The following is a 25,310-nucleotide window of genomic DNA, read 5'->3' on the forward strand; positions in this document are numbered from 1 at the left end:
AGGTGCCTATGAGAACTAAGACTTTTTAATATGTTTGAGTGCTTTATTCCTCTTTTCTATTTTCACTCTTCATCTTACTTTGTTTAATTCATATGACGTCATATTAATTCATTTAATTGTATTTTTAAAATTAGTTCTTTTTTTTTTTGAGATTATAATATAATCATGATTTCCCTTCCTTTTCCTTCCCTCAAACCTTCCCACATGCCCCTTCTTGCTCTCTGTCAAATGTATTCCCTCTTTTTTCTATTAGTTGTTGTTACATACCTATATGTGTATACATACATATTTTTAAGTATAACCTGAACAATCTCTATACTGTTACTTTGTGTATGTTTTCAGGATGACCGTTTGGTATTGGATAAACAGTTGGTGTGTTCATCACTGGGGAAGACTGTCTCTCCCACTCTCAGCATCTCTTAGCTGCCTGTAGTTCTTTGTGTAGGGTTCAGGACTTTGCTCTGTCATGTCAGCATATCTACTTTGTCCTTATTCCGTTTGTCATGTTGGTGAGACTAGGAGTGTAGCTTCCAAACTCTTAAAAATCTTTCCACTCCTTCTCAGGAGCCTGAGCCTTGAGTGCAAGGTTTATTTTATAGATGAATTCATTGAGACTGAACTCCACAACTACATTGTGATTGGTTGTGGTTTTCTGTAATGGTCTTCATCTATCACAAAGAAAAGATTTTTTTGACGAGGGTGAGGTCTATGCTTATTAGGCCCTGGAGAAAGATGTGCACCAATAGGAGTATTCTTTTTGGTTTTTTTCAAGACAGGGTTTCTCTGTGTAGCCCTGGCTGTCCTGGAACTCACTATGTAGACCAGGCTGGCCTCAAGAACTCAGAAATCCGCCTGCCTCTACCTCCCAAGTGCTGGGATTAAAAGGCATGTGTCATTACTAACTATGGAATCATCTCAACTATTGCTACTTTTTTTTTTAACATTTATTTATTTGTTTGTTTATTTATTTATTATATGTAAGTACACTGTAGCTGTCTTCAGACACTTCAGAATAGGGCATCAGATCTTATTATGGATGGTTGTAAGTCACCATGTGGTTTCTGGGATTTGAACTCAGGACCTTCGGAAGAGTAGTTGGTGCTCTTAACCACTGAGCCATCTCCCCAGCCCCAACTATTGATACTTTTATCTTGACTTTTTTTTTCTTTTTTGAGACAGTCTCAATATGTAGCTCTGACTGCTTTGGAACTTGCTAGCACTATTTAGACCAGGCTAGCTTCAAACTCACAGTGATATATCTGTTGCTGCCTTCCCAGTGTTGGGATCAAAGGCATGCACCACTAGGCCTGGCTTTGTTTTGCTTTTAAATAATCATTAAGATAATTATAGATTTCTCATGATCTTCTCAGTTATTTATCTAAGTTAGGTTATTACTAGATGGCTAATGAATGTAGTTCAATATCTCCTTGTCTAAACACACAGCCAGTCATATTGAGACCCTGTCTCAAAACAAAACCAAAAAAACCTCTAATGTGTTTAACAACCCTGTTTTTAATTATTCTGTGGCTTTAAAATATCAAGTCTTCTGCCTGCTGTCCTTTTCAAAAGGGTTTTTTTTCTTTTTTTGAGAGCAGTGGAGCAAGGACTAGGTACACAGTTGTATAAATATTGGCATAAATACTGCTAGAGTATTCTATATAGCACTGAAGCAAACTTAGTGTTTTGAAACATTTTATTATATTCATATTTATTTCTTTTAAAAGAAAACAGGGACCAAAAATGATATAAGTGATATAACTTTAGGGTTGAGAACTTATGTGCATAGAAGCCAGAAAATTCAGTAACATTCCCCCAAGCAACAGTAATTCAGGTGTGTTACATGAAGCTTTTATGGTGTAATATATGATACCATGTAGAGTAATAGAAAACAGTACATTTTGTATGTGTAACAAAGAAGAAATATGGGTTTTGAAGGAGCTGTAATTTTGCATATTCTGATTTGAGATGTGTATAAATTTTCAACAATAATACACCATTTTTTCATGTTTGTGTTTGAGATAAACATTAGTGTATCTAGAGAATCTTCTGCACTGTAAAGTCAGTGTCACTGGCTGACTATGGTTATTGGCATCTCAAAGAAAGATTCTCAGTTGAGAGCATCAGTTGCAAGATTATCCTTCGAAGTAGAATCCTAACTCCTGAATTCACTCTAGAATGTTTGATAATGAAGATTGTATTTGAAGTAGACTTCATCATACTACAGTAAATGGACACCTTGGTTTAGCATTAAGTTTGACAGCTTATCTTTAAGACTTGTTTTTGAATTATCTTTATTTTTGATGTCAATTAATTCCCTGGTTAAAGTAACACACAAATGAAGCTAATGTTTTTCTTTTTTTTCTTCTAAAATTGTATTCCCAGATGTGCAAGTTAGACTTCAAAGGGCTCCTTTATTTTATCCCATTGTTTTATTCAGACACCTACTTGACTCTTTGAGGTTCACTCACATTAGTGTTCTTGTGTGCAGGGAGAGGGGGAGAAAGAGAGAGGGAGGGAGAGAAGAAGGGAGGGAGGCAGATTGATTTATTGAGACTGAGAAACTGCATTTGCTTGCTGTGTGCAAGCACATATGTGTGTGGCCCAGAAGTTGATGTTTAGTCACTCTCTACCTTATGTATACCAGGTGGGACCTCTCGTGTAAACCCATAGCTCACTCGTTTAGGCACTCTACCTGCCAGCTTGCTCCAGAGAACCCACCTCTACCTTGTATTTTACTTGGGTGTTAGGGACCCAAATTTCAGTCCCCATGTTTGTATGACAGGCGCCTACCTGCTAAGCTGTCTTCTCATACCTGATGTACTTTAGGAATATCCTAATTATTACTAATTAGAATTTTTTTGCTAAAAGTTAAATTGTTCTTTCTTTTTTTTTTTTCCCCAGCCAAATCAAATAGAAAGCTTACTTTTCTGTACTTAGCAAATGATGTCATCCAAAACAGTAAAAGGAAAGGACCTGAGTTCACGAGAGAATTTGAATCTGTCCTTGTGGATGCTTTTTCTCATGTTGCCAGGTATGTTTTCTATTGGGGGCTTTTCATTTTCCACCTTTTTGTTCTGTTGTTTTTGTGATATCCTTTGCAATGGACAGTGTTGTACTTTACAGAGGGTTGTGAAAACCAGATTATGCTTTTAGGTTTTTCTGGGCTCTTAACTATCATCTCAGACATGTAAACATTTTGAAACACTAAAGAGATTCTCTCTTGTACCAGAAACACATTTTTCTCCTCTGAATTCACCCACTGGATTTCTTTCTTGAGTACATTTTCCATGGCTGAATTGTCTCATTAGTTTATGATAAAAAAAAAAAAATAGAGCTAGTAGTACGAAGGAGCATTTTAGTAATGTCTCTTCAATAGCAGAAATTGGTTACTGAGACTTTTTTATTTCCTCCTCGATTTCTAGTTTACTAAAAATAGTAGTCATTACTGTCATTACAAAAATAGTCATATAATGTGTGGAAAAGTAGATGCTTAAGCTACATCATTGTCAATTTGCAACCGGAACTGCAGAGTGCAGCACGGTAGAGCACACAGGCAGCTGGGTAGAAAGCCCACGCCGGCTAAGCTTCCCTGTCACTCAGGCTTGTTTGTAGATGTGAGATAGGTTCCCAGGAGGAGAATTTAGGTTTTTGTTTGTTTGGTTGGTTGGTTTTTGTTGTTTTGTTTGGTTAGGGTTTTTTTTTGGCAGACTGTTATGTTCACAAGTGTGCACAAAAATATACAGATCTTTGCAAAAGAAACCATGAAGACTAGTGTATTAAATAAAAATGTTCTGGAGTCTAAGACTGTTATGTGGGAATTGAAGTCAGTATTTGGAGGATTTGAGATGTTTAAAGGAATAAAATTAGTAGTCCAAAGTGTTCAAACAAACAAACAAACAAACAAACCACATTGAGCTTTGTGAAGCTGGAGGATTTTGCCTGTACCTGTGGTGCTAGCTTCTGATGAACATGGGCACTGAAGTAGCAGAATGTATTAGGAACTTGAAGAAAATTACTGAATTTTCAAACAGCTGGTAAGCTGAGAGTAACTATCTGAAATTGGAGTCTGGGGTTTGCTGTTTTGATGAGGCTTAGCTGCGTGCTTTAGTGTGACACTGCTCTGTCTCATGTGCCACGTGAATAGCCTTGGGTGTGTAAGTTACGTTTCTGAGCCCAAGTTAAAAGGCAGGGGGCGTCTTAGAGGCCGCCTCTGTGTTTCACTCATCCGATTTCATGGCCTACAGTCCAGGCAGGGAAGGGACTGCCTTCCTAGCTCCCGGGCCACGCACCTTGTAGTGCTTACATTCAAGGAGTGCACTGGCATAGTCTCTCACAGGGTGTCCCACGATGCAGCAGTACTGCATCTGTCCTGGGGCTGAGTGGGGGTTAGCAAATATGCTTTGATTCAATTAGGATAATCATGACTAACTGGGGAAAAGATCTGGTTTAAGGGTACTATCGCTGCTCTGTAAGTTTAATAAGCCAACGCTTTTATAATATTCACTGTTCTAAAGTAGAAAAGGGTAAGTAGAAAGGACTAGAATGTGGATACCAAGATTCAGAAGGCTTGCCTAGCATGTGGGCATGTCTTAAAACTATACAGAAGCCAGGCATAGTAACACTCCCATAATTCCAGCACTCAGAGGCCAGCCCAGGCTATGTAGTGAAACCTTGTCACAAAGAAAATAGATATAGACAGGAGACATTGGGCTAGCATCTGGGACATTCCACCTGGTGTTTCCAGCTCCTGTCTGTATCCCAGTCTGTTTAAGGACCAGTTTGGACCATATTTCAAGGCTTCTTTCCTTTACCCCTCATTAGAACAGAAAGTACAATAACTACTTTAATACTATTGTACCTCATCAACCAAAAGTAATTTAGTAAGTGTTCTTGGTGTGCTTTTGCTGTGACCAGATGGTGAACAAAGATAGCTGACCCATTAATCCCCAAATTGATTAGCAATATTTTTATATTTTTATGATGCTTCCCTACTTTCATCCCCAAGCCCCCCCCCAAAAAAAAAAATTTCGTTGAATTCAGAGAAAGCACAGTGTTCATAGAGTAGATTGGATTTGAATAGTGGTTTAAATAACTATACTGTGAACATGTTATACTTACAAGTACCTTGCTTTTTTTTAAAGTTTGGAAGTAGTTATACATTCATTATTCAGCATGTGTTTGATCTATGCCACACACTAATCCAGAGCTTGGGGAACAGCAAGGAAGAAGACAGATAAGAACAGTGAAGTGGACAAGACACTTGAAAATGATACGGACCCAGTTCAGTAGAAGAGTGCTCTGGAGGGCTCTTCTCCAGGCCTCACGGGTGAGGACCTAAGGGAGAAATAATGACTGGGACATCTTAGGAAGAGCTGGATGAAATGGATGTGGTAAACAATGTGAGATGCGGCCCCAGATGACATCAGAGAGAAGAAGGAAGTGGTTCCTCATTCCCTGGGATTCTATTCTGATAGGATGTCAGTCAAGAACTGTAAGCCAGAAAAGGAAAACATTTCCATAGATATTATAAAAAGCCCAGGTAAAATTAGAAAGAGAAAACAAAAAGCAAAACCTAACCATATAACTAGTATCTTTTCCCCGCTTAATCCACTTGTTAATTGTGCTGCCGTGGACAGTTGATAAAAAGTTTAATCATTTATAAAATCATAATAAGCACTTTTGGTAAAAATTGTACCTGAAAGAAAAGTTCATTATGTTAGCACATGTATCTCTTTAGTCAACTAATGTATGATAAGGTGATAAGTATATATCTTTTTATTATATTGTAGAAAAAGTTTTTATTTTTGTTTATTTTGTTTGTGTTTTTTTGGAGACGGTTTTTCTGTGTAGCCCTGGCTGTTCTAGAACTTACTCTGTAGACTAGGCTTGCCTCGAACTCACCTGCTTTTTGCCTCCCAAATACTGGGACTAAAAGAGTGCACCACCACCGCCTGGCAAATTAATAATTTTTAGAGGCTTTTATTAGATCGAAGAGATGACTCAATGGGAAAAAACCAGACTAGCTGAATCATCTATTTCTTGGTACAATTGAGAGACCTTATCTCAATATGTAAGGTGGAGAACAACACACACACACACACACACACACACACACACACACACACACACACACGGGCTCGTGTGGAGAATGGGTTGTGAAGCCTGAGTTCAGAAGAAGTGTGGCTGTGGTGTTGGAAGGAGTGTGGCTGTGGTGATGGAAGGAGTGTGGCTGTGGTGTTGGCTAAGGTGAGATCAGTTAAGACATTTGCAGTGAAAAGGCTCTCTCCATTTATTGAATGCTTATTTTGTAGTTGGAGTCTTTGCCCTTGTAAAATGTACTTGATTTCTTGAAATGAAATGGGAGCTGGTACTGAGGGAAGAGAGAGATTTTTGGTGTAAGTAGATGGCTGGTCTGAACTGAAGACCCTGGGGGCAGGAGGAGTTTGATGGAGGAAGTGGTTTTGTTTGGTTTTGGCCATGTTAAGTTTGAGGTGGCTGGTTACATGCTCCAAGTGGTACCTATGGATGGACACATAGGTAAACTAGTTTACAGTTCACAGAAACTTTAATTTTTGTTATTTCATGTATATGGGCATTATGTCTACATGTGTGCCTGTTATGACTACAGGTGTGTCTGCTATGACCACATGTGTGCTTAGTACCTACAGAGACCACACAGAGCATCAGATTTCCTGGAACTGGAGTTACAGGCAGTTCTGAGATACCATGTGGATTCTGGGAATCAAATCTGGGTCCTCTGAAACAGCAGCGAGTCCTGCTAATTGCTGAGCCATTTCTCCAGGACCCCTCTCCCCCTCATTTCTTTTTCTTTCTTTCTTTTCTTTTTTTTTTTTTTTTTTTTTTTTTTGGTTTTTGGTATTTTTCAAGACAGGGTTTCTCTGTGTAGCCCTGGCTGTCCTGAACTCACTTTGTAGACCAGGCTGACCTCAAACTCAGAAATCCACCTGCCTCTACCTCCCAAGCGCTGGGATTAAAGGCGTGCACCACCACTGCCTGGCTGATTGAGCCCTCTTGATGGTTTAATAGCAACTATTTTTAAAATACTTTTCATTTAGACGGTTCTCATATACACATACTTTGTTTATTTATTTATTTATTATTTATTTTTTATTTATTTATTTTGGAGACAGGTTTCATGTAGCCCAGGCTAGCCTTCAAAGAATTTGTGTGGTCAGGAATGGCTTTGAATGTATTCTCTAGCATTCTGCCTTTGAGTTCTAGGATTACAGGCATGCACCACCATGCCCAGTTTATGCAGTGCTGGGAATCATGCTTTGTACATGCATGCTGTGAGAGGGGTGGCCCGGCCCCCTGGTGTTTAAGGCAGGGGGGAGTGCAGGGACTAGTATCTGGCTCCTTCAGCCCTGGTATTCGGCAAACATTGCTGCGGGGGTTGGGGAAGGGTGTCCTGTAACACTCGGGGTGGAGTGGTTCGACACCATGCCACGGGTGACAACTGCCAAGCGATCTATATTCCCAGCCTCAAGAACTCTCGGTGTAGAGTGAAGTAGTGAAAGGTAGTGAAAGGTAGTGCCCCTTCTTTTGTCAGCTGCTTTTCTGCTCTAACCATACCTGCTTATAGGTGCCACAGTAATGTCTACTTCAGTGCAGTGCCTTACTTCAAAACTGGTTAGTTTAGTTAATTTGTGACTTGAATTACTTTGATGTGGAAGAGTTGGAAGTAAAGTATATTTATATAAAGTTTTTAAGAAATTTATTTTAAAAAAGATTGATTCAGCCAGTATGGTGTTTCTGAGGGGGAAAAAACAAGCCCCTTCTGTCAGGAAGTTGTATTTGGATGGGAAGAGTAAACAGGTGTTCTGTGCAGCAAGTGAGAGATGGGTTGTGTGAAACCAGATGAAGGCAGGGCAAGAAGTGCCAGTCTGTGGGACTGGGGAGGTGCTGCTGGAGGGGAGGCAAGGGCAGACCTGAGGCCACCTGAGGCCTAGCTGACTTAGGCTCTAGACCTGATGACCAGATAGGTGAGGTCAGAAAGCCCTGACGGCTTTGTAAGGACTCTGTTCTGAGAAGAGTGGAAAGAAACAAGAGATACCTTCCCACGGCAGCTAGAATTACATTGTTCAAACTGGAGAGTAGGCTGAAGGAGGGCAAGGCTGGAAGCAGTCATGAGGCCAGCGGAGAAGCCAGTGGAACGGCTGCCCCTTGGGCCAGGTTGTTGCCAGAGGAAAGGGTGAGAGTAACTCATTTCTGCACACACTGTGAAGAAAGACTTAGTGCTTGCTTATAACTGAGCTCTTTAAGATATAGCAGAAGGGTTTCCCTGTTTCCCTAGGAGTTTCATCCTCTGAGTTGAAAAAAAAATTAACTTATACATTTCTTGACTTAGTACTTTGATCTCAGTTTAGTGGACTTGCTACTAGTAATTTATAAGTAGGACACTTGGCCAGACCAGGCTGAGTGTTAGCGTAAGCTTCACAGAAATGCTGTCCGTGCTGAGGGTGGGTAGAGTTCCTGTCTGTTGAATTTGGTATTCTTGATGTTGTTAGTAAAGATATTTGACTTCTACGCTAAGATGCGGAGGTCTTTTCCCCTTCCCCTTTTTGGCATAGTCTTTTGGCATATATCCTCACTCAAGTTGAGGATGCAGGACCTTGAATTTTTGTTACTCTTGCCTTCACTTGCCCAGTGCTGGGTTACAGTGTTGGCATTGAACCCAGAGCTGGGCAAGCATTTTGCCAAGTGAGCTACAGCTCAAGTCTCTCTGATTTGAAAGTTATGTTTTAATTAATTAATTTATCTGGGAAGACGCATGGCCTACTTGAAGAACTTGTAGGAATTGGCTTTCTTTTTGACCGTGTGGTCCGGGTATGGCCCTCAGGTTGTCAGGCTTGCCGAGGCATCTTGTGAGTCTCGGGGTGTCCCTTCTTAAGGTGCTCAGTGTTCAGATGTTGGCTTTTATGCAGTCTCACTAAACAGATAGCGCCTGGGAGCTTACAGGTGGCAGGGGCCTCTCTTCACAAAGTCTTGTCCTGCTTGTCTGCTGCTATCTCAGGTATTACCAGAAAAAGAGTGCCTGACTTTTTCTTTCAGATAAATATTACAAAGGACTGCATTATTTCCAGTGCTTTCCAAGATTATCCATTAGATACATTAGTGTTACCACAGAACTCAGACTAAGTCCAGTTTAAAGTCGTTATAAAGTTGTTATGGTTGAGACACTTTGGCACATACATATTGTACACACATATTTATGCATGTAGAGGTATGGAATGTTAATATAGTGAATTAAACACTTGTGCTTTTAAAATCTTAAAGGCTTGGCTAATTTTAATGTCCAGTATATGTCTAGGGTTGTATTTAAATTGATATCTTTTAAAAAGCCAAGTTGGCAAAATCAATATTGTCAGTTTGTTTGTTTTGTTTTATTTTCTGTCTGTTAAAACCAGTCGTGCCAGGCAGTGGTGGCGCACACCTGTAATCCCAGCACTCTGGGAGGCAGAGGCAGGCGGATTTCTGAGTTCGAGGCCAGCCTGGTCTACAGAGTGAGTTCCAGGACAGCCAGGGCTACACAGAGAAACCCTGTCTCGAAAAAAACCAAATCCAAAAAACCAAAAAAAAAAACAAAAAAAAAAACCAGTCGTGTAGGCCTTTCCCCTATTTCTTCCACCTTGCAAAGGGGAAAAAGATTGTTCAGGTCATTGGGTGCCTCTTCCCAGCTCACCACTGGAGGGATGTAGTTTCTCTCAAGACTGAGCATTCAAGTAGCACAGGATAGACCCCATTTTTGCTTTAAGTGTGTAAATCATTTTGGCAGTTGTTGTTGTTGTTTTTAAAGTAAATCTGTCCTAATTAAAAACAAAAAAAGTGTAAGCTTATATATATATATATCTTTTCTTCTTTTCTGGGCAGAGAGGCAGATGACGGCTGTAAAAAACCTTTAGAGAGATTGCTGAACATCTGGCAAGAACGGAGTGTGTACGGCGGCGAGTTCATACAGCAGCTGAAGCTGTCTATGGAGGACTCCAGGAGCCCTCCCCCAAAAGGTAGAGGCACCCACGTGTTTACAGCTCTTGGTCTTTGCTCCTCGCAGCCCCATGTGAAAAGCCGCAGTGGGGGCCGCTGTGATCCACCAGCCGCTTTATGGCTTCCGAGGGTCGGGACGCTCCCGAGCGATGGGAGGACTTGTCCAGGGTTCCGCGGCAGGCCTGGCTCCTCCGCTCACGACGCCCCGCTGGCGCTCCCTCACGCTCTGGGTGTTCTTCATGGCCCTCCTGGCTCCTACAGACTGTCCTTGTGCAGGGAAGAGCAAGGCCTTTACAATTGTGCTCGACTAAAGACTGTCTCATCCTGGCTCTCACATTGACCACAGCAGGCCTTGGATACGTCCCTTGCCCTTTTAGAATTCAGATTTAGAAATAAGAAATTTGCTTTTATATATTTTGATGACTATCAGATTACTGTCTATATTGATTTTCATCTTTACTGAGCCCAGGGTATCTTTGTGAAGTATATGTGTGAATTTTAAAGTTCTAAAGAGTTTGTGTTCTTTATTTCTTTAAAGAATAAGTTCAACTATTTGGTTATTCAGTCTCTGGTTAGCCATGGCTTACTCCTAGCTGGCATGACAGATTTCTAAGCTGTCACCCTGTTCCGACTTTATAAGTACTGCTAAGGAGCAAGTCTGAGTGCCAAGTATTAGCCATCTTGAGGTGCCTTTCTGATTCAGACCAGCCCTCTTTGAGACTGTTCTTCCAGCCTGTCCCCCAGTGCTGCTCCTGGTTCTTTGGCCAGGCTGAGTTTCTGAGTGGCCCTCGTAGATGCTTTGCTAGTTGTTTCTCTGCACATGCGCACGTCTTCACAACCTGTCTTTTCACCTGTGGCAATACATCCTTAAAGAATGCTGCTCTGGCACCCAAGCCTTCTGTGCTGTGGGCCATGTAGCCATCCCCTCCTGTTCTCTGGTCCTGTACATGCTTGTGCTGTCCGACCTCTCGGGACTAGCACGGATGGCGGTAGCATGCATTTGTACTCTTCACAGTCTTTCCAGGTCTAAAATTACATAGCCTTCGCAGTAAACTAAAAGAGGCTTTCTAAGAAAGTGCTTTTGAGGCTTTGGGCCATTGTTTTACTTAAAGCTGATAAAAATGCTCCTGAAAAGCGAACTGTTTCCTGCTTTGGGTTCTATTAGTGACAGCATTGTGGCCCTTGGGAATTTCACTCTATAGTTTTGAGAAAATATCCAGCATTTTTGCTTGTACCCTATACTTCATTCAGTAGTGCCTGGGGCAAACAGGGAATCTCTTGCCTTAAGGAACCTTGAAACCTATGTTGGAATGTCTAGTCAGGCATTACTACACATGTGTGTGGGGCTGAGCTTTGGAAAGGAACACAGAGGAAGAAAAAAAACAATTGTGTTCCCCAGGGAACCATCACAGATGTGGCAGTCTTGGACATGGCTCCTTTGGGGTTTGGATTTGTTTGCAGGCTAGTAGTGACATGTTCTGGTGACATTTGTCTAAAGAGTGTTTTTCTTCCCCTTCATCTTTTAAAGATCAGGCACTCAACAGGCTCCCTGGGTATTCTGGTCTTGGCAGCTGATTCTTGTCTTCTCAGGGCCTAGATGATCAAAATCGTTTATATGATTCTTTCAAATACCCATGACTTCCCAAAAGGGTTCATTTATTCAGTTCATAAAGACCTGAATAGTTCTTTTATATTGTAGTATTGATTCATGGGTAATTCATTATTTTTAGGCAACTTGTAGAGTTTGCTTTTACCATAAAATATTTTTTTTGAATTTAAAAAAAATATTTTTATTTGTTTACTTTTATTAAATAAAATTTTAATTATGTGTACATGAACCGGAATTACAGACAGTTGTGAGCTGTGATGTGGTTGATAGGAACACAGCCTGGGTCCTCTGCAAGAGCAGCCAGTGCTTTTTCCACTTTACGTCCTGCTCACTCCCTCCTGGTCTCAGTGGGACAGCCAGTTCTCTTAACCTAAGCTACCTCTTCAGTTCCGCGACCCTGTAAATTTCACTCTGCTCTTCTGTTCATATTCTGGTGTGTTCCTTTCACATGGCACTGTTATGCTGTAGTGGCTAAGAATGTGCGGATTGTACCTCATGCCACATTACGCAGCTACTGTGCACACAGTTCTGAACTTAATCCACATAGAAAATCTCAGTTCTGTGTGGTTTTTTGTTTGTTTGTTTTGTTTGGTCAGCTAAAATGCTGCCTATAAATGTATAGTGAACAAAAAAAAGTAAAACTAACAGTTGCTTTTGCTCTGCACAGTGGTACATTCCTTAAGTTCTAGGACTCAGGAAACAGAGGATTGCTAGTTTGAGACCAGCCTGAACCAGCTTGAGCTGCAACACAAAGGCTCTCCCTGAATAAACAAACCATTGTCTAGGAGCAAGCTGAATGCTAGGGGCAGCCTGGAAGGACAGGTCCCTAAGTTTCACTCTCAGCACTAAAGAAAAACAGAAAGTAAACACTGAAATAAAGTAACTTTCACTGTAACAAATACATGGAGAGAAGTTTGAGCTGTCTTGCCTTCAGCTTTTAAAATACTAAGAGAGAGTTTCCCCCTTTTTGTTTGTTTGTTTGTTTTTTGTTTTTTTTTTTTCAAGACAGGGTTTCTCTGTGTAGCCCAGGCTGTCCTGGAATAGACCAGGCTGTCTCAAAGAAACCCTGTCTCAAAGAAAGAAAGAAAGAAAGAAAGAGAGAGAGAGAGAGAGAGAGAGAGAGAGAGAGAGAGAGAGAGAGAGAGAGAGAGAGAGAGAGAAAGAAAGAAAGAAAGAAAGAAAGAAAGAAAGAAAGAAAGAAAGAAAGAAAGAAAGAAAGAAAGAAAGAAAAAACAAAGACAGCCTCTATCGTAAATGTGGCTGCCTAGTTTCTCCTTCTCTACAACAAACAAAACCAAAGGGGAAAAAAAAAGCAATTCATGCTTTTGCTTGGCCTTCCTGTCACAACTTAGCAAATGAATGTATACGATTGAAAACGGGAGCTACATCTCTGGTTCCAGAAGAGGCTTAAGAGAACATGTGCACATCTTTCTGGCGAGTTACTCTGTACATGCAGCAAGTCCCAAGGCGGGTGGGCGCCTGGTATCCCCCTTTGACAGATACCTGGACTTGTGTACAGTGGAAAGAGTATCAGTGAGGCTGTCGTGCCAGACTTGTTTAACCTCCCTGGGTCTTTTTCCTCTTGTAATGCTCTGTCAAAATTGTTGAAAAGATAAAGGTAAAGAAACCATTGCAATGCACTGCACATACTTGGTGTCCAATATTTCTGTTAAATGCAGATTTATCATTTAGATTTATTTTTTCAGTTGTTTGTGCTTGTTTTGTGTTGCCCAATGTGACGCACTAGAAATGATTTTAGAATTAACACATCTATCATAATCATGTAAAAGCATGCAACTTGCCAGCCTCAAAAGTAGTTAATTCTAGAAAAAAAAAAGTAGTTAATTCTAGAGTGGAAATGTAAATCATTTCTTCCAGTAGTACAATCACATTCCTCAGTAATAGGTTTTTTAATTTTATAGTAAAATTGAGTTTATTCTGGTTTTAAAGAAAGAGTTTAAAGGGTACTTGTACTTGAAATCTTTGACAGTTTAATTGATGAATCTCTCCTTCCTATTGATTTCCTACAGGGATCCTTGGAAAGCACCGAGCTGTTTCATGGGCAGTGTGTGCTCTGCCGCCCTCGTACATGGTGCCTTACCTCATTGTATTGCCTCATGTATCTTACCATTTTACTGTTTACTTCTTTTGAAGGGAGGAAGGTTCTAATTATGATAATTGGGACATACCACTTCCGGTAGCATTTCCTTGGACTCAAAGAGTCAATCTGAGATGACAAACTGGGAATTTTTTGTCTCTTCAGTAACATAAGGAACTACACCAGTTTAAAATAACTGGCAAGAAAGTTAGCATGAAGCCATTTCTGAAAATGAACACCTCCTTTCCCTTCAATTTTTGCCTGTGGTCATTGTCCAAAGCACTGGATGCTTATGTAGTAGGACATGCAGCTCACGCTTGTCCCTTTATCTTCCCTAGCAGCAGAAGAGAAGAAGTCTCTAAAACGAACTTTTCAGCAGATACAAGAGGAGGAAGATGATGACTACCCTGGAAGCTACTCTCCCCAAGATCCTTCTGCAGGCCCTCTCTTGGTAGGTGTCCCCAGGCACGAGGGGACTCCAGGTGACCTTTAACTGAAGATCATGACCACAAGGTGGCGCTGTTACCAGTAGTGTGGCTTCTTAAAGGGCAGGGATGCAGTAGCACACTCAGATTCCCAGACATCTATCTTCACCCTGCCTTTTACACCTTGACTTTACATGGGTTTTTGTTTTATAAAATGTTTGGACTTGATTTTGTCTATTAAAAGTTAAAAATACTCTAAAAGTAGATTTATATGATATAATAAAGATGTTCTGAGGCACTTTGCTGTGCCTGTTGCTAGTAGCATTCTTGTTTATAAGCAAATAACTTATTATCTAAGGACAGTCTTGTAGTCACTGATAGTAAATTTATTGCACTCTGTTATAAGTATTGCAACAGGGAGTTTGCCTTTAAGGATACATTTGCCTTGTACAGTCCCTTATAAGATAAGCTTGATTTGGTTCATCTGTTTATTGTCAAAGAAAAAGCCACAAAACAAACAAACAGATTAAGCTGCATTTAAGTAACTTGTCAAGTATCTTAATTTGAATTAAGATCTGTCATAATTCAGAGTCATTGTCCTTTTTTTGTGTGTTTTATTTTTAATGTTTTGAGATAGAGTCTCACTATGTAATACCAGCTGGCTTTGAACTTGAGATCTTCCTGCTATGGCCAGATTATAGCTGTACTGCTAGTCCTAGGGAGTCTGAGGCTGGAGGGTTATGAGGTCAAGATTAGCCTGGCTATATAGTGAGACCTTCTGCCTCAGCGTCCCATTCCTGGGATGACAGGTGTATGCTGTCATACTTGGCTGTCCATGACCTGTTTGTTGGCTGAGACTGCCTTATGTTAATCTTAACTGTATTCTACATGGTCATGTGTGGTCAGGACATAGGATAGGTAAATAGGTCACATGAGTATGTGTGTGCATGTGTGTGTATATGTGGTGTTAAAATGATGGATGAAACAAGATTAAGTAATAGCAATGTTAGGTCAGATCTTTGCATCTAAAACCTTTAAAGAGGAAGAGTCTGACTGATAAACTTTGAGGGAAATGTGATTATTGCCTGCAGAGCCAGCTGTCCTTAGGTCGTTGTGCTCTGCCACCATCAGCACCCTGCACTTTCTCACGGTTTGCTAGAACCCTTCTGATAGACAGGGTGTATGCTTTTCTTATTTTTAACTCTTAATGAGTTAATTTATTTGACATTTTAATATTGGCAGGGATTTTTATTTTGTAAAGCAAATTCTAGAAAGAATTTAATCAGCCAACACACAGCTGCTCAGCATCTGGCATTTATGCCTTTTTCTATATTGTATACTTTTATACTGTAAATAATGATTCGTTTGAAATTAAGCAACATGAACTGGAATCTGTATTCTTAAGTTGCCAAAAATATGCTCTTTAATTTTTTTTTTTAAAAACAGAATTCTGTAGAGGTTTATTTATGTGTATGTAGACTTAAAACAATTTTATATCATTTAGAATCCATATAATTTCCATCCACAAAGTTCTGGAACTAAGACAGTTTTTGCGTGACTTTTGACTTGTTTTTAGTGCTAAGAATGATGATTTTTATCATTTGCCTCTGGCTGGTTTTCTTTGACCCCTTTATGTCTTAATGGATAATATTATTTGTCTTTGCCTTTTATAGACTGAGGAATTAATCAAAGCTTTGCAGGATCTGGAAAATGCAGCATCAGGGGATGCTACTGTTCGACAGAAAATTGCTTCCCTGCCCCAGGAAGTGCAAGATGTGTCGCTGCTGGAAAAAATTACAGGTGAGAAGGTAGTTTGGGTGGAAGATAAGAAAGTAGGAGCTATTTGGAGTCACGCTTATGTCTTAGGTAGAGGCTTTCCGTGTGATATTGGGTACTCTGCCATCTTGGTGTGTGAAGCCATTTACAGTCTAAACAAGAAAGCTCTCAGAGGGGCGGGGCAGGCAGCTCCACACTCAGAGTAGTTCCTGCTCCATTTCACACACCTACGTTGGGCAGCAATCCTTTAAGTACAGCTCAGGGCATCTGATGTACTCTTTGGCCTCCGTGGACACCCACACACATACAGCATACTTATATATACTCATACATGTAAATAAAAATAATACAAATAAATCTTGAGGCTGGAGAAATGGCTAAGTGGTTAAGACCTGGGTTTAGTTCCCAGCACCCAAATGGTGGCTCAGCTGCTTCTAACATCAATTCCAGGATCTGATGCCATCTTATGACCTCTTTTAGCACCAGACTCAGCTGATATACTTACTTACATACATGCAGACAGATACTCATACACATAAGAAGCAAGTAAAAATCTTAAATAAATAGATAAAAATAAGGTACAACAAAAAGAAGCGTTTGAAACAAACTGAGTAGTGATTTGACTGGTTAGAGCAGACATCATGGAGTGCCATGGCCTGTCACTCTCTGAATAAGATCACTTGGCACTCAGTGCACATTGGGTATATGCGGAGCAGTGGAGGCCAGGAAGGGCTGGACTATGGACTGCTGACAGAAACGTATGGTCCACAGCTATGCTGTTTAATGTATTGCACACTGACAAGCCTGAAGGGGATTCAGTGTCAAGAGTTGCAGGTGTGTCGTTGAGCTCATCACGGTCAATCCCAGTTAAACAGGAGTTGAAGAAGGGAATGAAGTATGAACTACTCTTTTAAAGAGCATGCTCTGCAGTACTCATGAATATTTGAAGAACTGATTCTCATGTGTAGGAAGAGATTGAGACTATAAAGTTAGATATCTTGGTCAAGATCACATAGTCTTCTTACTGCAAAATGCCAATCCTTTCATCCCATTTTCTCCACAGGTCATTTTCCCTCGATCTCTTTTTTTCAATTGGATATTTTATTTATTTACATTTCAAATGTTATCCCCTTTCTCGGTTTCCCCTCTGCAACTCCAACATCCCATTCCCCCTTACCCTGCTTCTGTGAGGGTGCTCTCCTGCCTACTCATTCCTGCCTCTGCCCTCGCATCCCTCTACACTGGGACATCAAGCCTTCACAGAACCAAGGGCCTCCCCTCACATTGATGCCAGATAAGGCCCCTTCAGTCCTTCCCCTAATTCCTCCACTGGGGTCCCTGTGCTCAGTCTGATGGTTGGCTGCGAGCATCTGCATCTGTATTGGTCAGGATCTGGCAGAGCTTCTCAGGAGACAGCTCTATCAGGCTCCTGTCAACAAGCACTTCTTGGCATCAGCAATAGTGTCTGGGTCTGGGGTCTGGTGTCTGCGTGTGGAATGGATCCTCAGGTGGGACAGTCTCTGGATGGCCTTTCAGTCTATGCCCTACTCACTGTCCCTGTCTCCTTTATATAGGAGCAATTCTGGGTTAAATTTTTGGAGATGGGTGGGTGGCCCATCCCTCAGCCAGGGGGCCATGCCTAACCTCTAGATATGGTCTCCACAGGTTCTCCCTCCCCTTTGTGGGGATATTTCAGCTAATGTCATCCCTGTGGAGTCCTGGGAGGCTCTTGCTTTCCTGATATCTGGGATTTACCGGTTGCTAACAACACCCCGGCCCCCGTTCCCTATCCCCCATTACTACACACCTCTGTTCAGTTTCCTGACTCACTGTACATCTCCATCATCTCCTTCCAGACCTGATCCTGCCCCTCTTTTTCCCCTCCCCTTCTCTTCCTCCCAAGTCCCTCTCACCCTCTACTTCCATTGATTATTTTGTTCCCCCTCCTAAGTAGGACTGAAGCATCCATCCACTCTTTGGCCTTCCTTCCTCTTGGCTTCCTGTGGTCCATGAGTTGTGTGATGGGTAGTCCATGTTCTTTGCCTGATATTCAGTTATCATTGAGTATATACATGTGTGTTCCTCTGTGACTGAGTTACCTCACTCAGGATGCTACTCCAGCTTGTTTATTTCCAGCCTTTTACTCTGAGTTAGTGACTGTCTTTGTCACTGAGGTGCATTTCCTGTATGTATCAAAATGCTGGGTCCTGTTTGTGTATCCAGTCTGTTAGTCTATGTCTTTTATTGGGGAATTGAGTCTATTGGTGTTAAGAGATATTAAGGAATAGTGATTGTTGCTTCCTGTTACTTTTGTTGTTAGAGGTGGAATTATTTTATGTGCTATCTTCTTTTGGGTTTGTTGAAAGAAGATTGCTTTCTTGCCTTTTCTAGGGTGTAGTTTCCCTCCTTGTGTTGGAGTTTTCCATCTATTATCCTTTGTAGGGCTGGATTTGTGGAAAGATACTGTGTAAATTTGGTTTTGTCATGGAATATCTTGGTTTCTCCATCTATGGTAATTGAGAGCTGGGCTGGCATTTATGTTCCCTTAGGATCTGTATGAGGTCTGTCCAGGATCTTCATGTTTTCACAGTCTGTTGAGAAGTCTGGTGTAATTCTGATAGGTCTGCCTTTATATGTTACTTGACCTTTTTCCCTTACTGCTTTTAATATTCTTTCTTTGTTTTGTGCATTTGGTGTCTTGAATATTATGTGACAGGAGGAATTTCTTTTCTGGTCCAATCTGTTTGGAATTCTGTAGGCTTCTTGTATGTTTATGGGCATCTCTTTCTTTAGGTTAAGGAAGTTCTCTTCTATAATTTTTTTTTCCTTTTTATTTTTTGGTTTTTCCAGACAGGGTTTCTCTGTGTAGCCCTGGCTGTCCTGGAACTCACTCTGTAGACCAGGCTGGCCTCTAACTCAGAAATTCACCTGCCTCTGCCTCCCAAGTGCTGGGATTACAGGCATGCGCCACCACGCCCGGCTTCTATAATTTTGTTGAAGATATTTACTGGCTCTTTAAGTTGGGAATCTTCGCTTTCTTCTATACCTATTATCCTTAGGTTTGGCTTCTATAATTTTGTTGAAGATATTTACTGGCCCTTTAAGTTGGGAATCTTCACTCTCTTCTATACCTATTATCCTTAGGTTTGGTCTTCTCATTGTGTCCTGGATTTCATGGATGTTTTAAGTTAAGAGCTTTTTGCATTTTATTTAACTGTTGTGTCAGTGTTTTCTATGGTGTCTTCTGCACCTGAGATTCTATCTCTTGTATTCTGTTGGTAATGCTTGTGTTTGTGACTCCTGATCACTTTCCTAGGTTTTTTATCTCCAGGGTTGTCTCCCTCTGTGATTTTTTTTATTGTTTCTATTTACATTTTTATTTTGTTTTTGTTTTTGTTTTTTTGAGGCAGGGTTTCTCTGTGTAGCCTTGGCTGTCCTGGAACTTACTCTGTTGACCAAGGTGGCCTTGAACTCAGAAATCCACCTGCCTTTGCCTCCCAAGTGCTGGAATTACAGGCATGCGCCACGCCTTGCTCTATTTACATTTTTAGATCCTGGATGGTTTTGTTCTAGTCCTGTTTGGTTTTATTTTTGGTTTTATTTTCCTGTAATTCTTTAAGGGATTTTTGTGTTTCCTCTTTAAAGAATTCTACCTATTTATCTGTGTTCTCCTGTATTTCCTTAAGGGAGTTATTTATGCCCTTCCTAAAGTCCTCTATCATTATCATGAGATGTGATTTTAAATCAGTCCTGCTTTTCCGGCATGTTGGAGTATCCAGGGCTTGCTGTGGTGGGAGAATTGGGTTTTGATAATGGCAAGTAGCCTTGGTTTCTGTTGCTTATGTTCTTGCACTGGCCTCACCATGTGGTTATTTCTGGTGTTAGCTGGTCTTGCTGTCTCTGACTGTGGCTTGTCCTTCCTGTAAGCCTATGTGTCAGCACTCCTGGGAAAACAGTTCTCTCCAGGAGGAATTTGGGTATAGAGAGCTGTGACACAGGATCAGTTCTGGGACGCAGACAGAAACCAGAAGGATCCTGTCCTTTGGTGTTCCTTGGTTCCTTGGTCCCTGTGTCCTGATGGCTCTGTGCAGGTCCCTCTTGGGCCAGGAATTTGAGCAGAAGTGGTGGTCCCACCTGTGCTCTCAGGTGTGTCAGTACTCTTGGGAGACCAGCTCTCTCCCTGCAGGATTTGGGTATGGGGAGCTGTGGCACAGGGTCAGCTCCGGGCGTAGATATAAACCAGAAGCTCCCCTCTATCTCTTTAAGCTGGCTGCTGCTTTGGCTTCTTCACCTAGAGGAAGTCAAAGTTACTAAGTTACTGAGGCAACAACTTACTTCATTTTGCGTATCTTTGAAGCTCACTGTATATAGTAGGTTTTCCTGGTGCCATTCCCATAGCTGAAATTTCCGGTATTAAATGTTAAGAAGGAGGCAGAGTTAGTGGGCAGTGAATCCCTGAAGGAGATAAAGGTGATCCGAGAAAGCTCTGTGCTGTGGGTGTTTTTGAGCCTCCCTGCTTTGGGTTTGTATTTTACCTCCTTTGTGAAGCCTGTTCCAACCCCTTATTGAAAATGCTGATCTCACTCCCAAAGCCCCACTTTTTCCTTTGCTCATCTTCAGCTGGTGAATAATCCAGCACTATGTGTGCCCCCTTTCTACTAAGAATACAGACTTCTTCTGGGTGAGGGTGAGGCTGATTCTTGTCTCCTGCTGACCAGTGAAGGTGGGAAGAGCTCAGGGGTTGTCTAGGCATTGGAAGGCTCATTGGGGTGAACTTGCTGACACAGGAGAGAGGGCTGGTTACAGGGACTGGAATTGCCTCTTGAGATTGCTGTTAATGGGAGCAGGGAGGTGCGTTAATACTGGGGAATGCTTGCTGGTAGGGAGACGGAGAAAGCTTGGGGGACTCTCCGAAACTGGGTGTTTAAGTGAGTCAGCCAGGCATGCAGGGTTCTCCAGCCCTAGTGGAGGACTGGTCTCAGGAAGTCTACTAAGGCATGGGGAAGGCAGACCAAAGAACAGCCACGGTTGGCCTCAGGCAAGATCTGCTTCTGCATTTGGTCTGCATCTTTTTGTAGTACCTACCTCCCTTTATAATGGAAATGATCTTTTTCCTACAATATATTCTGACCACAGTTTCCCCTCCCTCATCTCCTCTAAGGGCCTCCCCAACTCTCCACCAATCAACTCTACACTTCTTTCTCTATTTTGAAAGCAAACAGGTAAATGAAAGAACAAATAAACCAGAATTTAAACAAAAAACAAAACAGACACACAAAACTTATAAAAAACAGAAAATCAGAAACCATAATATATAAGCAAAGACCAGTAAGATAGATAAAAGTCACCCAAACAGCATTTCACCACAGAACGTCTCCTAAAGGACAAATAAATATGTTCTGTGTTAGCCGTCTACTGCTGGGCATGAGGCCTACCCTTAGATGTGGATTGGTTTGATTGTCCAGTGGGATTTCATTGGAGAAACTAATTTTTTCTTTGCAAGCATTTGACACTTGGAGGTAGTTAGGCATCAGGGCTCTTGTCCACTTTCTCTGTCAGCACTGGGACCCCATCTGGCTTGGACCCGGGTACGCGCGATGCATGTCTCTCAGAGTTCATGTGTGCATGGGTCCTGTTATGTTTGGAAGACACTACTTCATTGGTGTCCTCCATCCCCACGGGCTCTCTGAGCCCTGAGGGAAGGGATTAGATGAAGATGTCCCATTTAGACCCAGCGTTCCAGAGTCTCTCACTCTCAGCACATTGTCCAGTTGTGGGTCTATAGAAGTTTTCCTACAGGGGAGGCTTCGATGGTGAGGCTGAGCAGGACTCATCCCCCAGTGTGGCTTTGTGTGATTCTCGAGATAAACAAGCTGTGTTTCTGGGCTGCAGTTACTTGTAGAAATGATCTGGTTTCCTAGACAAGTTCTGGGGGTGAGAATTGACTTTTTAAAAAATCATCTCTCTTAAAAATTGGTGTTTCTTGCCCCCCCCCCTTTTTTTTAACCACAGGTACTCTAGCGTCTTACTGTTATAAAGAGGTCAATAGTCAAGGACTGACCAAGATAAAAGCAGTCACACTTGAGCACTGCCAGTCTGGAGCACTGCACTGGTCCCCTGCCCTCTGGCATAGTCCCTTGCCCCACCTTGTCTTGTTCACCCCCTCCCAAGTGTGTGTTGTTCTCTAACCCTGATGCCAAGCCTGATCGTTGGCACAGGTCCCAATTGGGGAGCCCTCAGCAGTTCATTTCCTAGTGTTCATAGAGGCCAGAAAGGACCAGATGGCTGTTCTATGCTAGAAATTTCTAAATTCCAGTGCCTTGAAAAATGCTGAGGGCTCCCAGATTTCTGTCACTGAATGGTCTGTGTAACTGCTGGCACCTCTGGTGTCCTTTGTTTCAAAGCATCAACCTGCTATAAAAAGGCCAAAAGACCTTTTTATTTTATTTATTTTTAATATTTATGTGTATGCATGTACCTGCATGAATTTATATGTACAAAATGCATGTATAGAGGTGTCGAGATTTCACTGGACCCTCTGGATTGTGAGCTACCTAATGTAGGTGCTGGGAATCGAACCCGTGTTCTCTACAACAGTCGTAAGTGCTCTTAACCACTAAGCCACCTCGTCAGCCCCCAAAAGACCTTTTAAAGCAAGATGTGTGTGTTTAAGGTCTGTTGCCACCACATAGGCACAGCATGTCTTAATGGACCTAAATTTTTCCTTGTCTTTGCTCATTTGCTACACCAGCCTTTGTTTACCACTTCTTTCCAAGGAGACCCTTTCTTACACTTAAGGGTTTGCTCTTTTTCTCTCTCCAGCACATAGGTGACGAGCCATTATTTGGACATGAAATCAGTCTGGTCCATGATGACTAACACTTTGAAAATACAATACATAGTAAGAAAAGGCTATTTTTTCTCCTTTCCTTCTCTGGATCTTGCTATGTAACCCAGGCTGACTGGAATTGGTGGCAGCCCCCCCAACCCCATGAGTGTGTGCCACCATCTGTGGTGCTGCTGCTTGTTTGTGTTTTTACAAACTGTTTCCACGGAGGGTCATGTTTATGGACATGTGAAAGGCCCTGCTTTTTGCAAGTGTGGGAGACAGGCTTGTTCCCAGGTCCTAGGCTCTTTTTCTCTGGTGAACAGAGTCCTGCAGATCAGCTTCTGAAGCTCTCACAAAGCTTCTGTCTTCTTTCAGTCTCTACACCTAAGACACGAGTGTTTCTTCAGAACAGTAGGGAAAGTATTCTTAATGTAGTAATATAAGCAAACATACTTCATCCTCTCAGAGGAAGAGAAATCATTTCACAGATGACTCTGAGTACCTTTCTGCTGGTTTTGTTTGAAGAGCTTTTGCTGGAAGTGCTTCAGTCTGCCAGCTTTCCCGCCCCATCCAGTTGCCTCACTTCAGGCAGTTCAGAAATGCGTCTTCGTGACAGTTGGTGCCTTTGGATTCTTGGCCAGCCAGCACTGTTGGTTCACAGGTTCTGGTTTATTCTTGGACTCTGAACCTTCTCTCAGGAATGTTTGCAATCATACCTATGTTATTTGTATGTTGTCTGTTTCTGCTCTTATTTGTACTCAGACAAAGAGGCAGCTGAACGTCTTTCAAAAACAGTAGATGAAGCATGTCTGTTACTAGCGGAATATAACGGGCGCCTGGCAGCGGAACTGGAAGACCGGCGCCAGCTGGCTCGGATGCTGGTGGAATACACCCAGAACCAGAAAGAGGTTTTGTCAGAAAAAGAGAAAAAGCTAGAAGTGAGTACATTGCAGGGCAGATCCAACTGCCTGAGCCCCTCCTTCCTACATCCCATGTTATTCCTGGATCAACCTATTTATCTTCTGACAAACAAGACGGGAACATTCATCCAGTAACTGTAATTACCGGAGCCTCCTTAGAAGTCAAAGTCATGTTTTTATATGTCCAGGAAAGAAAAATTCATACTGTGAAAACAGGGGCCTCTTAGTCATTGTGTTTAGGATCTTAAAACTGCTTCAGTGTAGTGATACAGTTAAGAAATTATAAATTGAGGTACATAAAGATTAGCAAAACCAAAGGGTACTTAATTGGTTATATTTGGGAATCTGAGTTGTTTTAACGTTTGTTTTTGGCATATATACATGTTAAGGCCAGTAAGTCACGTGCCTACAAGCCCTACCTGTACGTATTTTAAAAGTTTAATCTTGCTTATGTAGCCCAACTCAGATGGTGGGCGGAACCCACTTTTCCTGAGCTGAGGCCACATTCCTCAGTGTCTCCAGCAAGGAAGGGCTAGAGTCATCCCCTTGCTGTCTAGAGTTGTCCCCTTGCTGTCTAGAGTTGTCCCCTCGCAGGCTGGTGCCTTAACTCAGCCCAGCTCCTGTCCCTAGGAGCAAAGCGAGCAGTGTGGCTGGCCGGGGTTTCCTGTCCCACCTGTTAGACTGTATTTCTTAACTTCTTCTCTCTCTGTAAAAGATACATGGAAAAGATTAGGGAGGGAGGAGTGGAGCTGAGCTGGAGAATATTGTAATGACCACAGCAAACACCTCGAAGAAGCCCCTCAGTAGGTAAGGGAAGGGACAACCACCCTTCTTCCAGTGGGGCACAGAGGGAGGGCATACTGAGCTAGCTCCAGTGATATGCAGTTGCCATTCTACAGTCAGCTGACTGGAGAGGCAGTACCATATCCTTCCCTGCAATGATTATGGGAGTTGTAATGGCTAGAGGTGTGGGGGACTTCAAATGCCTGGCCAGCTTGAGTGTGGCAGATAGAAGACAGCTGAACAGTAGTATGGCTTTCATGTAGATTCAGCACTGACCACAAGTCCTAAAGGGAACTTCATCAGCAGGAGCAGACGGCCATTTATCTGCAGCACTCATCTTTCACTGAGGAAGCATTTTCACTCTACCCTGGGACTAATAAGAGATTGTAATTAATGATTCTGGTTGTAAGTCATCATGCCATCTGTTGAACTGCCCCTTGGCGACACATTAAGGGTTTTCTCTGATCTGTCAGACATTGATTATCACGTGGCAAGCTACCATAGAGGACGGTCTTTGAGAAGGAGACTGTTGCAGAGCTAGTTAACTCTTTGTTCTGTTTCTTCCCCGTTTATAATTAGCTCTGTTGGATGAGGGTTGGGACAGGGCTTTTGCAGAATAGGTAGCTTACTGGTACCCTAAGAAGCTATGAGGCACAGGTCAGAGGTCAGTCATTCTGTAGCTTTGGCAGCTCCATTGTTGCTAGTTCACCAAATGGCATGCCATTGGAACCCAGCACTTGAGGATGGAGGAGGAAGATCCTGGCATCACAAGGCAGTCAGAGCTTAGGGTTCCTGTCCCAAACCATATCAACCAGCTGGCTGGGTTGGACTATTCATTGTGATAATAAGATGAAGTTTGCTGCAA

At 42.0% G+C, this 25,310-nt stretch overlaps 1 protein-coding gene across 3 annotated transcripts in view; it reads left to right on the forward strand.

Moving 5' to 3' along the window:
* Rprd1b (regulation of nuclear pre-mRNA domain containing 1B) overlaps window positions 1–25,310 on the forward strand; it is a 47,734-nt gene that overhangs the window by 4,792 nt on the left and 17,632 nt on the right. For 2 of the 3 annotated variants that reach the window (XM_052184149.1, XM_052184147.1), the window contains exons 2-6: window positions 2,902–3,031; window positions 9,892–10,025; window positions 14,051–14,163; window positions 15,811–15,937; window positions 23,505–23,680. In XM_052184149.1, the coding sequence (XP_052040109.1) occupies window positions 2,902–3,031; window positions 9,892–10,025; window positions 14,051–14,163; window positions 15,811–15,937; window positions 23,505–23,680 (680 nt within the window). The remainder of the gene's footprint in view (window positions 1–2,901; window positions 3,032–9,891; window positions 10,026–14,050; window positions 14,164–15,810; window positions 15,938–23,504; window positions 23,681–25,310) is intronic. The other variant, XM_052184148.1, reaches the window with a different exon arrangement.

The sequence above is a fragment of the Apodemus sylvaticus genome, chromosome 5 (assembly GCF_947179515.1).
Source record: "Apodemus sylvaticus chromosome 5, mApoSyl1.1, whole genome shotgun sequence".
NCBI classification, from domain to species: Eukaryota; Metazoa; Chordata; class Mammalia; order Rodentia; family Muridae; genus Apodemus; species Apodemus sylvaticus.